General features: G+C 35.2%; 1 protein-coding gene across 1 annotated transcript in view; it reads right to left on the reverse strand.

Moving 5' to 3' along the window:
• The window catches only part of LOC111045387 (titin-like), a 309,506-nt gene that overhangs the window by 161,452 nt on the left and 133,998 nt on the right, over nt 1-14,056 (reverse strand). The window contains 7 exon segments of the mRNA XM_039431466.1: nt 2,516-2,723; nt 5,213-5,461; nt 6,026-6,189; nt 7,088-7,396; nt 8,110-8,409; nt 9,659-10,990; nt 10,993-14,043. Coding sequence (XP_039287400.1) covers nt 2,516-2,723; nt 5,213-5,461; nt 6,026-6,189; nt 7,088-7,396; nt 8,110-8,409; nt 9,659-10,990; nt 10,993-14,043 — 5,613 coding nt within the window.

The following is a 14,056-nucleotide window of genomic DNA, read 5'->3' on the forward strand; positions in this document are numbered from 1 at the left end:
GACAAACCAACCGTCACACTCAGTGGTCCTTTCAGACAAGTCATGCATTACTTTTGGAATCTCTCACGTCGACAGTTTACATCGGATCTTGTTGAAAAAAATTGCATTGGATAAAGAATTTAATTGAGCAAGGCATGTGTTTTTTCAAATTTCAAATATTCCTTCCAAAACCTAGAAAAAAATTTTAAACTCTGAAAAGTTTATTCTTGATTTAATTATAGGAAGTAGTTTTAAAATAAGAAAAGTAACAAATACATGCTTTGAAGAATTTTATTCTGTTTCCAATGATGTATAATACGTAATTTCCGTCCATAAATAACGACGCTAAACGTTCCAAAAGATAACATTGATCTTATGGGACATTGAATCCAATATGGCGGTAGATGACCCGCACTCTTAAGAGACATACTACCAGAACTTTTGGAAGATGTGCAAACAGATATAATATTTGGTTTCAACATGATGGTGCCCCTGCTCATTTCGGAAATGTTGTTACGGACTTTCTGAACATGACCTATCGTCAGCGGTGGATTGGGCGGGGTGGACCAGTACCGTGGCCCGCACGTTCACCTGACCTCAACCCTTTAGATTTTTTTTTCTGGGGCCATATGAAAGACCTTGTTTACAGCACGCCAGTAGAAAACGAAGAAGACCTTGTGGCAAGAGTGGTTGCTGCAGCAGGTGCCATTCAAGATGATGAAAATGCTTTTATAGCAGTTCGACGGTCCATGATTGAAAGGTGCAGACTGTGTAATCAAGTTGAAGGACGGCATTTTGAGCAATTGCTGCATTAGTATCAGTGAACCGATTTGAGTGAAATTAATATTTTTCAATGTAAAATAAAATTTGGAGGAAAGTTATTCTTGTATATTTCTGTAATAAGAACGGTTTTCATGAAATTATAAAAAAAATTAATATTGATCTTTAAATGGTGAAAAGTGGTCATGCATGCAGTACGAAAAAAATTAATTTCTCTGTTATTCTTCGACCAATCTTAATATATTAGGTATCATTGGAATCGTGAAAACATTTGCTAACTTTTTTGTCTCTTGTAAATTTTCTGTAAAATGGACGGTTTTCGAGATATTCGCCATCAAAAATTTAAAATGGCCGCCATTTTGAAAAATTTCAACGAAAAATTTTTTTTTTTATTTTTATAGTTGAGTCTTTATAGCATAAATATTCATGCCAAATTTCAGATCAATACAACATTTCGTTCTTGAGATAAAAAGTTTTAAGTGAAAAAAACAAAATGGCAGCTATAAGGATAACCGCTGAGTTTTGGACACTTCAAATATGACATTTGTAGTCTCCTAGCATCCAGGTACAATACCCTGAAATTCTCGACACTACTTCTGAAACACCCTGTATATTATAAACTATTCAAATAATTCGATTTTCATAGAAGGATAGAACTTCTAACCTAAACTTCCATTGACATTCAGATCACATCAGATTGGCCGAATTTCAAGTGTGCTAAAACAGCTGATCAAAAACTTTTTCAAGTGTGATAAACCAGCTGATCAAAAACTTTTTCAAGTGTGATAAACCAGCTGATCAAAAACTTTTCATTATTTGTGTTTATCATTCAATAATTAAAACATTTATAATAATATCATCTTATTGTCATTTGGAAGAATAAAAAGTATAAACTCAACCTCTTACATAATTGAACATAATCTTTTAGGTTATTTAGACAAATCAGAATAAAAAATAAAAATACTTGGACAATTTCTTGATATTCAGATTTGCTAGAGCTATGACCTTCCACTTTTGCTTTCGGAAGTGCTTATAATAGACAATGAGAATAATTATTATTCTCATATATATATTGTTTATTTTCTGTGTGGCGAAAAATTACGTTCTCACCATGGGCAAAAATGTTTTTCCGGCTCTCAATCTTTTCTAGTCCTCGGCCTACGGCCTCGGACTTGAAAACCGATTTCGAGCCAGAAAAGTCTCATTTTCGGCCCTAGGTGCGAAATATACTTTATATTCACTTTTGACATGCTTTGCAACTAAAAAACTTTCCAGTCTTGGTTCACTAATTCAAAATTGTAGGTATAAAGGTACGGTAGCCTATCTTTTGGACTCGAATTGAAAGATAAGGCAATAAACTATGAAGAAAAAATCAATATGTAGTTAATCGCCAGTGGTAGGGAGGACTAAAAAGTTCAAATTTCGCCAAAAAAGAATGTTTTCATTTCATAGTCGATTGAGTTGACTATCCAGTAAGTGCTACTATAAGTAGTCTGGCGAATAAATGAGCGATATATTGTAGTTCGAGGGTGTAGTTTGAAACTTCAAGTCTTTTTCACAAACAATTTAACGTAATTTTGTATTGGGCGTTAATGCTTGACTATGGTATTGACAAGATAGGCCTATGGATCGGAGTTGACCATTCTATCGGTTCATGTGAAATGCTAACAATACTCTATGAGAAGTATCCTATGTGGAAAACATATTCCATGATAATATTCTGTAATGAAATTAGGGTTAATAGAATAAAACTGACCATCGACGACGAGCGAGACTGAGCAGACCGCTTCACCAATAGGATTGGTCGCAGTACACGTGTAGATACCCGTGTCCTCTGGGAATACCTCGCTGATCGCCAGCTTGCAAGTGCCTTCCGAATCTTGGAATGTGGTCACTTGCTTGCCTTCATTCACCGGCTGACCGTTATGTAGCCATTGCACTTTGGGAGTTGGCTTGCCTGTCACCTGCAATTTCATATTTTCCATTTATTTCAGAAACTAGAAGACCACATCGTTTTCGATTTTTCTAATAGGCATAACATTTGCAGAAACTGAATCGCAAAATAAATGAAAACAAAACATTGCTTGCAGTTGAAGGTTTATTGATTTACTAGGCAAGTGAAAGTGCTTATGACTTATGCGCCAGGAACACGTGTGCATTCACTACCTCCGTAAACAAAGCCGTAGCGCATTCGTGTGACGTCAGCACAGGTAGGAATCCTACACCAATAAAAATTCATTGAATTCAGCTGATCTATATCAGCCAGTGTTTTTATTGGTGCAGGAGCCCTACCTGTGCTGACGTCACAAGAATGCACTATGGCTTTGTTTACGGAGGTAGCGGTGCATTCCGCTTTTCATCAGCTAATGTTTAGCTTATTATATCTGTTTCTATACAGAAACAGTAAGATACAGATCGACTATAATACGCATAACATCAGCTGATGGAAAGCTTATGTCCGTGGCACATAAGCATGTACGTAGCTTATGTATATTTTCTGTTAAGGTGAAATGGAAGAAATGTTGTAGTTCCACATAATTTATTAAAGCCAAACTATATTTCAATGCACTTAAGGCATTGTCATCAGTGGTCATTTGGTTAAACTAACCAAGAAGACAACTTATGAGTATGTGTCAAGTGCATTGAAACTATAGTTTGGCTTTAATAAATTATGTGGAACTGCAAAATCTCTTTCTTCCATCTCAATATGGAGAAACTACAATATCTCTGTGCATAGTATACATTCTATATTTTCTGTCATGAAGCAATAACATTAATTATGAGGAACTCCCAAAAACATTTTATTACCAACACTAACACGATAATTTCTTCATATTCATAACCTATTTTACTCACTTATTTTATACTGAGTCTACCAGCCTCAAGAATTTTTAAAATTCTGGATTTTGTCTCTATAACATTTTTCTCAAATTATTGGGTATACTATCTTAGCATTCAAATTGTAGACGAATATTCTTCATCAATAAAGCAGACAGGATTCTCTCTGATAAGTGTTGCAACGTAATTTCTTCAAGATGTTCTGCAATATTATGTTAAATTTACTTTTTTCTTGACAATAAAAATGTTTTGAGAGATAGGAAACGTTCTAACTCTCAAATTTCTTCTTAACCTAAATATGGAAGCACAAATAAGATTCTATAAATGGACTCTAAAAATTATGATGCTCATGAGAATGATGACTTATTCAAAGAAAAAAAATGAGAATTAAATATAGCTGCGAGAGGGAGATGAAACATGCTGAATTTAATAATTATGTTGAATTGCCAATTCACTCACTACTAAGAAAGTGATATATAAACATGTCAATCTTATCACAACAATAAATCAGGGAACAACTTCATTTCATTTTCCAACAGGGAGATTGCCAAATGCAATTACATCATTCTGTGTAATCACACATACACTACAGTTGAATCTAATTAGAATCACCATTGAAAACAACCAGATAGCTAATAATCAACTTGAGAACTATTCTGCATTATTTTGAATAGTTGAGTTAAAAATGATAAGACTGCTTTGCTACTGATCGATTTGCGATATGCTTGAGGTTTACTCACTTTAAACGCAAATGAATATTTTATCGTAGACTGTGTTCAATAAAAATAAACGAGTAAATTATTAATGAGTGAATGTGACCACTTAAATGACGTTCCCGGAATGGACGTTATCCATTTTTGCTCAAGATCCCTGCAGACGGACACAGTAGTCACAGCCAGAGATGGCTCTCACCCTAAATGCAGGGACCCTACAACCCTACACACCTAGAAAGTAGGCGGACTATTATTGACCGCCATGAATGGTGAGTTCTAATGGATGGCACACTACTGTCCTCACTTGCTTGGACATTTTGGGGGGAGCATACATGAATCATTGTATTTAATTTTAGTATTAAAATGAAAATAATTGATGAAAGATGAGTGTATCAACAGCTCTAGGTGAGTTCCAAAACACCGGGAGGTGATTTATTAGCTCATAAATGATATTTAGAGGAGTCAGCTCTTCATATGGTTACCCTTCCGAATGGAAGTTGTGAGGTTTGTATGTAGTTTATATTCCCTAGATGTTTTTTATCATTCTATCTTGAATATATTTTGTAATTTTAAAGTTTCAAAATCAATAAACTCTTCTGGGCGTGATTTCCATCATCCTACGATATTATTGAGATAATCTTATTCCTGGGTGATTCATTATTTAAATTCGGGTGAGAAACATTTCATTTAGTCTAAAGATGCTAACCATCAAATTGATAAACCTGGATGTGATTTTCATCATAAAGATTCATTTCTATTGAAATGAGAATTTTATCTCTATGATTGAGATTTTCATAATACAGAGACATTGGACATTATTATGAAGTAAGTATTTTTTTGGCTATGTTATTGAGAGAAAATGCGGGTGAGAAATACGGTAGTTGATTAGAATGTTTGCTGACCTTGCATGTGAACAAGGCGGGTTGGCCATCCATGACCTTGGCGGTTACGGGCGTAACAACGAAAGCAGGAGACTGCAGTTCAGCCGGCTTCTCCCACTCAGGCAGAACACTGAGGGTCGCCGTTGACGTCACTGAGCCCACCACGTTCTCGGCACGGACCGTGTAGTCGCCGGCATCGTCCGTCAGAGTCAGCGGCAACATCAGCACTGACCGGTTCGCATCCGTCATGATACGCACTTCGGCACTTGTCTGCCAAATGAGTTCATTGTTGAAAAACTATTTCATTCATCTATTATTATAATTGGGAGAGAACAACAGGCGCACTCCAAAACTGTTCTTCTACCACATTTTGATACAAAATAAAACATAGTGGAAAGTTTATAGTTAGAGGAAGACGTGACAAGACAATGAAATGAAAAATATAGGTACTTCCTGAAAACAAACAAAACTTGAGAAAACACCAGTATAATGATACACCACTATGCTCGTTGCACGAAATGATTGCAATAATTGTGTAGTGAAGCTACCACCTCTACGCAGGTTAATAAGTGTCCAATTAATGTGGGAGAGGTTTCCAAATGATAGTGTATGAAGTTATTGATCAAAAGTCAAAGTAGTATATTTCTAGTAAAGATATACGTACTAGGAAGTTTATCCCTTTATTTTAAAACTTACATTAAATGTAGGGCCAACTGACGAAAATACTTGACAGTTTTACTGGACTATAAAAAATATTTTACTTTCGATTTAATAAACAGTAATTTCTAGATTCTAGTATTCTATATTCTAGTAATTGGTCTAGCCGATACTCACCTTAATAGCTACATTATGTTGATACCACTGGAATGAACATGTAGGGTATGATTCTACAGACACCTCCATTAAACACACTTCCCCTTCGGTGACAATTTTTGGAACAAGTGGTTGTATGAAACGAGGACCTTTTGCACCTTCCATTTCTTCTTTTTGTTCTCTATCTGTAAGTCGAAAAATGAATACATGCTTTAAATAAATCAATTGGAAAGATATAGAAAATAATTCATAAATATTTAAATACTGTTATATTAACATATTGTTGATTTGTTGATTTTAAATACCTCAGAATTCTTCGTAAAGATATAGTAGTAAATACCGACTCCTTTCAGGAACAGATCAAGCTGTGATGTGTTTTATAATGAATTTCTCGTAAACGTATTCGATATTTATCAAGTCTTGATATGAATGAAATTAATTTGATATCATTTTTCATATCTAGTAATGATTGATCTTACAGAATATTTTGCTAGTATGATCACTGAGGTGTGATAATTCTGAATTAGGGAAGACGTTTTTACTTGTGAGTTCAATAAAAATAATGAATTTTGAAAGAATTGCCAATAACAACGTTCAAGTTGTCGATTTTGTGATGTGCATACAATAAAAATGGAAAATCTTTCAACATTAATTTTCCAATTCAACATGTTTCGAACTCTTTAGACTCATTTCAAGATTGTGAATTCACTGCACTTCCTATCAAGTATTATTCGGAAATTACTATATAGAGTTCTGAACATGTTTTGTTGTAATGAATTTTGATGTTTTAATCCTTCTAAATTCAAAATTTCTAGCACATATAATTATATTTTTGGACAAAAATTGAACTCAAACTTTCAAAGGATATAACCAATTTTTTCGGACATGTTATTCATTATCAAAATTTGCGAATAGAATAGTTTTGGGCCAAGCCTGTTGTTCTTTCTCGATCATATTCATATGATTTGTAATTGTATCCAAAAATAAATGAATATTGAAAGAGTATCATGATTTTAAATTTTTATTGTAAATAAAAGTAGCCCTAAATAACAAAGTAAACATAGATATGAGTAATATTCTTACCTATAATTTTAAGAGATCCAGAAGTTCTAGCTTCACCAACAGTATTCATAGCTCGAACCTCGTACTTGCCGACGACCTTGCGAGTTACTTTCTTCAACGTGAGGGTGGTTTTAGTCTCAGTTATTTCCATATCTTCTGTCTGAATTATCTCCTTGCCGTTTCTATACCACCTGACTTCTGGCTTTGGAATGCCAGTAAATTCAACAGTGAGCAAAACATCTTGTCCTTCTTCCACAGAAACAGCTTCCAAAGGCTTTATTATTTTTGGGGCCTCTTCAATAATTGGTTGAGTCAATACTGGTATTTCGCCTGTAATTGGACATCAGTTTCAATTGATCAATATCATTTTTATGAGAGAATAGTGAGGGATGTATTTGGAATTTACTCTCAATAATCGTGACTATATTTGACATTCAATAGTACGGCTGTACGGATGGTAAGCATTCTAATCTTGAATAAAATTTATATTTTTTATCTCTACCAATATGAGCTAGCAATTTTTTATTAAGTCGCCTTTAGCATATGAAGAATGCGATTAACTCAAAGTTGAAGCAAAGATGAAAATCGTGATAATCTCCATTTATTAGAAAAACAAGAACGATAATGATTATATAGTACTAGAGCTATTTATCATGATTATATAAACTTGTACAATCGTGATTTTCTTAGAGAATTGAAGAGCAAGAGCTTTTACATAATGACATACATGTAATTCTGTGATCTTTTATCAAAGCAATTCAACTATTTATAAAAATATAAAATAGTCAGTGGTACTCTAATTGAGGAATTATCTCGTAGCATGTCCAATTAGGTTTATAAAATAGAATATAATAGAATAGAATGACTTTTTATCTGTAGACGTGGCGAAGTTTGGACAGTTATGTCCACTCAACCACGCCTTTATGCCATGAAACAGATACTTGAAGGTACTGGTGGTCAACTGGCGATTATGAAGCATTGATAAAACATCAGAAAGTAAAAGAGTGAAGCGAAAAAAATGGTTTTTGACATGGGTTACTCACTAATGACGATATTAGCTCTGCATTCTGCTCTGCCAAACTTGTTGACTGCTGACACGGAGTAGGTGGCTTCGTCGATGGCAGTTGTGCTTACAATCGTCAACTTACAGACTCCAGTCTCCGCAATGAATTCTAAAGAGTGAAGCTCATCTGAAATAAGTTCCTCATCAGCTCGCAGCCATTTTATTTCTGGCGTAGGCTTTCCTGTCACAACACACTCCAATGCTGCAGGTGAATTCTTCTCAGCTACTAAAGGCTTCAGTGGTTTGGTAAACTTGGGTGCTTCTCCTGATTCTTTTTTGTCTGCAAGAAAAATATTCTATGTTTTTAAAAGCTCTAAGAAAGGAATGATAAGAAATAAGAAGTATATCTATGTACCGTAATATAAGTAGTTGTACATATATTTATCAATTTATCAGCTCCCTCAAAGATAGAAACTTTGTGTATTATAAAATCATTACTTCTAAAATACTGTACTAAATTGTCTAATAATGTTGCAGAGAATTTCATACATTTTTTTACATGTTACATTAAAACACTTGTAGGAAAAATTGATAGATCCCTACAATTCAGAACAGTACCTAATATTACTGACAACGAAAACTCTAACAGAATATACTTGTTCGATAGATGCACTTGAATATTGTGTAATAAGAAAGTTATCAATTGATTGAGATATGCATTTTCACGTTGAAAGTAAGATTAAACATTAGGATTGTGATCTCACTCATTGAAAATTATTGTTGAATTTCAGTTTGTGAAGACAACATTTACAGGGAGCTCATACAGAGCTGGATCACAAAATTAGAGCATGCAAAAAGTGCAATGTGTTGATGAGAGAGGTTAGTATGAAACCTGATCTACAAAAACCGATTAAGTGAAAACCGATTTAATAAAGAGCACAAAAAATTGTTAACGATTGTGAGAAGGTTTATTAAAATTGAATTCTTCCTAATGGGGTAGGTACCGTAGTTCATGGAGTCTAGTAAACTTGCAAAAAAGTCTAAAACAAAAAAGTGTCTTAATTATTTTAATGGAGGTAACCATCAATGAGAATGGTTGGTGTTGTAAATAATTGGAAATGGGTAAAATTATTCCAATAATTAATTAAAAATGAAAAAGCAATTATTTCAAGATTACGAAATTAGCTTTTAAAAACAGATTAATGATATTGCGCGATTCATAGATTTAATTTTGATTTGAATTAATAAAAAACAATTCAAATAATACTTTCTAAGTAAAAACTGTACTCTACATAACATTATATAATTCACTAAATAGGTTACTGAGAACACAGAAAACAGAATTGTTATTGGAGTAACAAAACATTTTGTTATAACAACATTGACGGAAGTTAAGATAATGAGATGATAATTCAATAGAAAGACGCAACATATCAAGCAATTCAAAACAAATAGATCAAAGACAATTCATCAAAGATAAAGGCAATAAATTGTTCAAATGTAGACACACAGATTTATGTTTGCAGCAAAGCCTCACACATTGGTATCAGCAAAATAGCAAAAAATCACTCTAGACTAGAAATTGATACCTATTACTATGAGGTTTGCAGTACACGTCGCTTTTCCAGCAGGATTTGATGCAGTACATGAATACATGGCAATATCTTCATGAACAGCTTCAGTTATAGTCAAGGTAGCAATATTTTCTGTCAAAAGCATTGATACTCGTTCACTAGCAACAATTTCTTTGTTATTTTTGAACCAAATGATATGTGGGAAAGGCACTCCTTCTACTTTGCAAGTGAATTCAACAGGTTTACCTTCTTCAATACAAAGTGGTTGAATTTTCTCTGTGAACCAGGGAGGTATGGCATTCTCAAATTCTTTCATCGTCCTAACAATATCAGACCTTTTTAACGTTTCATCAGTTGAGCGCTTTTGTGATATTATTTCCAAATCTCCAATTGGTCTGTCAAAATCTTCAGTGAGAACATCAACTCTGTTCTGTTTCAAACTCTTAGACTTTATATCAATTTTTGTTTCCTTTTTCCATTCAATACCATCATCTTCATGGGGCTTCTCTTTTTCAGCTATGATTTCGATATTTTCAGATGTTTCTTTCTTTTTCAGAACTACTTTCTTCTTAGATAGTACCGGTTCAACTTGTATTTCAGATGGTGACTTCTCCTCTTTGATGAGAGTAGGTACTAGATCATCTTTGGTCTCTAGAGGAACGTCTTCATCAGGAATTGACCGTGATTTAGAAACACGAACCATTTTCTTTTTCTTCAATTGTGGAGTTGAGTCAGATGATTCCACTTCAGTGACAGGTTGGACATCAGGAGAAAGAGAGACTGGAGAATCAATACTTGGTTCCATAACTAGTTCTTCGGGCTTATCTTTTGGTGTTTTGGATTTCTTCTTCTTCTTCTTGTCAGGCAGAAGATCAAAAGTTTCAGGGGCTATTGATTCTTCCTCATCTTCTCTAGGGAATGGTTCAGGTTTCCCTACACTAGGTTCTCCCACATCATTATCTTTGTCTGGCTTTTCTTTTTTCCACGGTCTCAAACTTATTGGTTCTTTGGTATCAGGACTTGGCTCTCCTTGCTTCTTCTTGAGATTGATATCCTTGTCTTCATCCTTAGGTTTATCTTTACCCTTTCCAGGGACAATTTTCTTCTCATCACTATCTGCTTCAGGACTTGATTTAGGTTTTTTAGCCCGTCTTGGCTTCTCATCATTTGACTCATCAGTTGGAACAATGATATCAGGCTGATCTTTCGATTCAATATCTGGTCTATCACCAGTGTCTATTTTATCAAATGGTTTCAACTCAAATGGAATGTCATCGGATGGTTGACTAGGGAGTTCTTTACCAGGCTTCATTTTCTTTGGTTTAGTTTCTTCTTCTTTTTCATCATTTTCTTCTTTGTAATTGGCTTCAATTTAACTTCCTCGGGACCTTCATCCTTTTCAGGTAATTTACCCTTCCCAATCACCAACTTTGGTTTCGTCTCTTCTGGTGTTTGCTCTTCCTTGGGTTTACGTTGATAATGTTTATCATCACTTGGAGCTTCTTCCTTTGGCCTCTCATCATCAACAAATGGCTCATACTTCTCTAGTTCATGAACCGGTTTTGGTGGCATCTTAACTCTTCTTGGTTTAGTCTTCTTCACTTTTGCTGCCTCTTCATAGTTCCGTGACAGAACACCATTATCAACATAGACTGGTTCAAGGGTTGAGAATATGGGTTTAAGTTCTTTAGGTGGATATTCCACTCTTGTAATTCTACTTTTGAGTAGAACTTTTGGGAGTGAGACTGACTCAATTTCTTTTTTAGGTTGTTTTGGTGCTTTCTTCAGTTTAATTTTTGCAAATTGGGGGAGCTCAGACACTGGAATTACATTTACTTTACTAGGTTTCATTTCTTTCCTCTCAATAACTTGTCTGAGAGGTTCCAACTCTTGTTTGAGAGCAGAGAGAGTCTCATCCTCTTTTATCTCAGATTCCTGAGGTGTTGATAAATCTGGTTTATCCTTAGGTTTCATTCTTTTTATCTTCTTCTTTTCAGGTCTTTGATCATCTTCATTCTTAGGAGGCTGATAATCTTCAGCCACTGTGTTATCACTTGGCGTTGGCTTTTCTGATGGTATTGAGTCTTGAGGTTTATCTCCCTTCTCATTTGTTATCAATTCTTGGGAGGATTCCACCACTGGAATCTCAATAGGGAGTTCAGGAGATTCATTCGAATCTCCTGGAGTCTCTTCATTTGATTGCTTATCTTTTGGTTTCTTGATCTTTTTCTTCTTTTTCTCTTTATCTGGTGGATGATCGCAGGTTTTGGGAGCTATTGATTCTTCCTCATCTTCTCTAGGGAATGGTTCAGGTTTCCCTACACTAGGTTCTCCCACATCATTATCTTTGTCTGGCTTTTCTTTTTTCCACGGTCTCAAACTTATTGGTTCTTTGGTATCAGGACTTGGCTCTCCTTGCTTCTTCTTGAGATTGATATCCTTGTCTTCATCCTTAGGTTTATCTTTACCCTTTCCAGGGACAATTTTCTTCTCATCACTATCTGCTTCAGGACTTGATTCAGGTTTTTTAACCCGTCTTGGCTTCTTATCATTCGACTCATCAGTTGGAACAATGATATCAGACTGATCTTTTGATTCAATATCTGGTCTATCACCAGTGTCTATTCTATCAAAAGGTTTCAACTCAAATGGAATGTCATCGGATGGTTGACTAGGGAGTTCTTTACCAGGCTTCATTTTCTTTGGTTTAGTTTCTTCTTCTTTTTCATCATTTTTCTTCTTTGTAATTGGCTTCAATTTAACTTCCTCAGGACCTTCATCCTTTTCAGGTAATTTACCCTTCCCAATCACCAACTTTGGTTTCGTCTCTTCTGGTGTTTGCTCTTCCTTGGGTTTACGTTGATAATGTTTATCATCACTTGGAGCTTCTTCCTTTGGCTTCTCATCATCAACAAATGGCTCATACTTCTCTAGTTCATGAACCGGTTTTGGTGGCATCTTAACTCTTCTTGGTTTAGTCTTCTTCACTTTTGCTGCCTCTTCATAGTTCCGTGACAGAACACCATTATCAACATAGACTGGTTCAAGGGTTGAGAATATGGGTTTAAGTTCTTTAGGTGGATATTCCACTCTTGTAATTCTACTTTTGAGTAGAACTTTTGGGAGTGAGACTGACTCAATTTCTTTTTTAGGTTGTTTTGGTGCTTTCTTCAGTTTAATTTTTGCAAATTGGGGGAGCTCAGACACTGGAATCACATTTACTTTACTAGGTTTCATTTCTTTCCTCTCAATAACTTGTCTGAGAGGTTCCAACTCTTGTTTGAGATCAGAGAGAGTCTCATCCTCTTTTATCTCAGATTCCTGAGGTGTTGATGAGTCTGTTTTATCCTTAGGTTTCTTCCTGTTCACCTTTTTCTTCTCACCACTTTGGAGTTTATCTTCTGGTATACTATCATCTTTTCCTATTGGTGAATCTTCTTGTATGTCTTTGGGCTCTCCCTTAGTAATTGTTTCTGACTGAGTTGCATGGGGGAGACACTTATCACTCTCCAATGCTTCATCTTGCTTGCTAGGTTTTTTGGCTTTTCTCCAGGGAAGTTCTGGCTTGTCTGACAGTTTATTCTTTATGGTTTCTGAAATATCAGTAACATCAACTGGTCTGGCAGGATGCTTTGGAGAAACTGGTTGAACATCTGCTTGATCTGTATCTTGTTCAAAATTGTCTAATTTTGTACTTTTCATGATACTCTTTACTTTCTTCCCTCTGGGTTCTTTAGAGCTTGGAGCATCAATTTTACTTTTATCAACTATTTCTAGAATCTCCTGGAGTGTATCATCATCAGGAAAACTGACATGTTTTACTTTTGTATTGGTAACATCATTCTTGTCAAGAATCATATTAGAGTCAGAGGCATCAAGTTCTGTGACACTAAGTGCTGTAACTGACTGATCATTCTGTATTGTATCAACATCTTTCTTCTTGGAAAGAACTATTTTGATTATAGGCTCATTCTCGAAAGATTGGATGTCTGAGGCAACTTCCTTTGGCTTCTTCTTACCTCTCTGCCAAGGAGCAGATGCTTCTACAATTGGTTTATCCTCAAACTTTTCCTCCTCAACAATATGAGAAATTGGTTGTGGCTTCCTCTTGCCTCTCTGCCATGGTGCAGTCGCTTCTTGAACTGAATTATCTTCCACCTCTTCATCCATAGCATCCTGAGGAACAGGTTGTTCAGGTAATTTTTCTCCTAGTACGACATCTTTTGACTTCTTCTTGCCTCTTTGCCATGGAACAAATGTCTTGTCAATCGGTTTGTCTTCAAGCTTATCTTCCTCAACCTTCTGAGGAACAGGTTGTTCAGTGGGTTTCTCTTCTGGTACTAATCCTTTGGCTTCTTCTGCCTCTTTGCCAAGGTACAGATGTCTCTTCAACAGTTTGTCTTCAAGCTTATC

The sequence above is a fragment of the Nilaparvata lugens genome, chromosome 6 (assembly GCF_014356525.2).
Source record: "Nilaparvata lugens isolate BPH chromosome 6, ASM1435652v1, whole genome shotgun sequence".
Taxonomy (NCBI): Eukaryota; Metazoa; Arthropoda; class Insecta; order Hemiptera; family Delphacidae; genus Nilaparvata; species Nilaparvata lugens.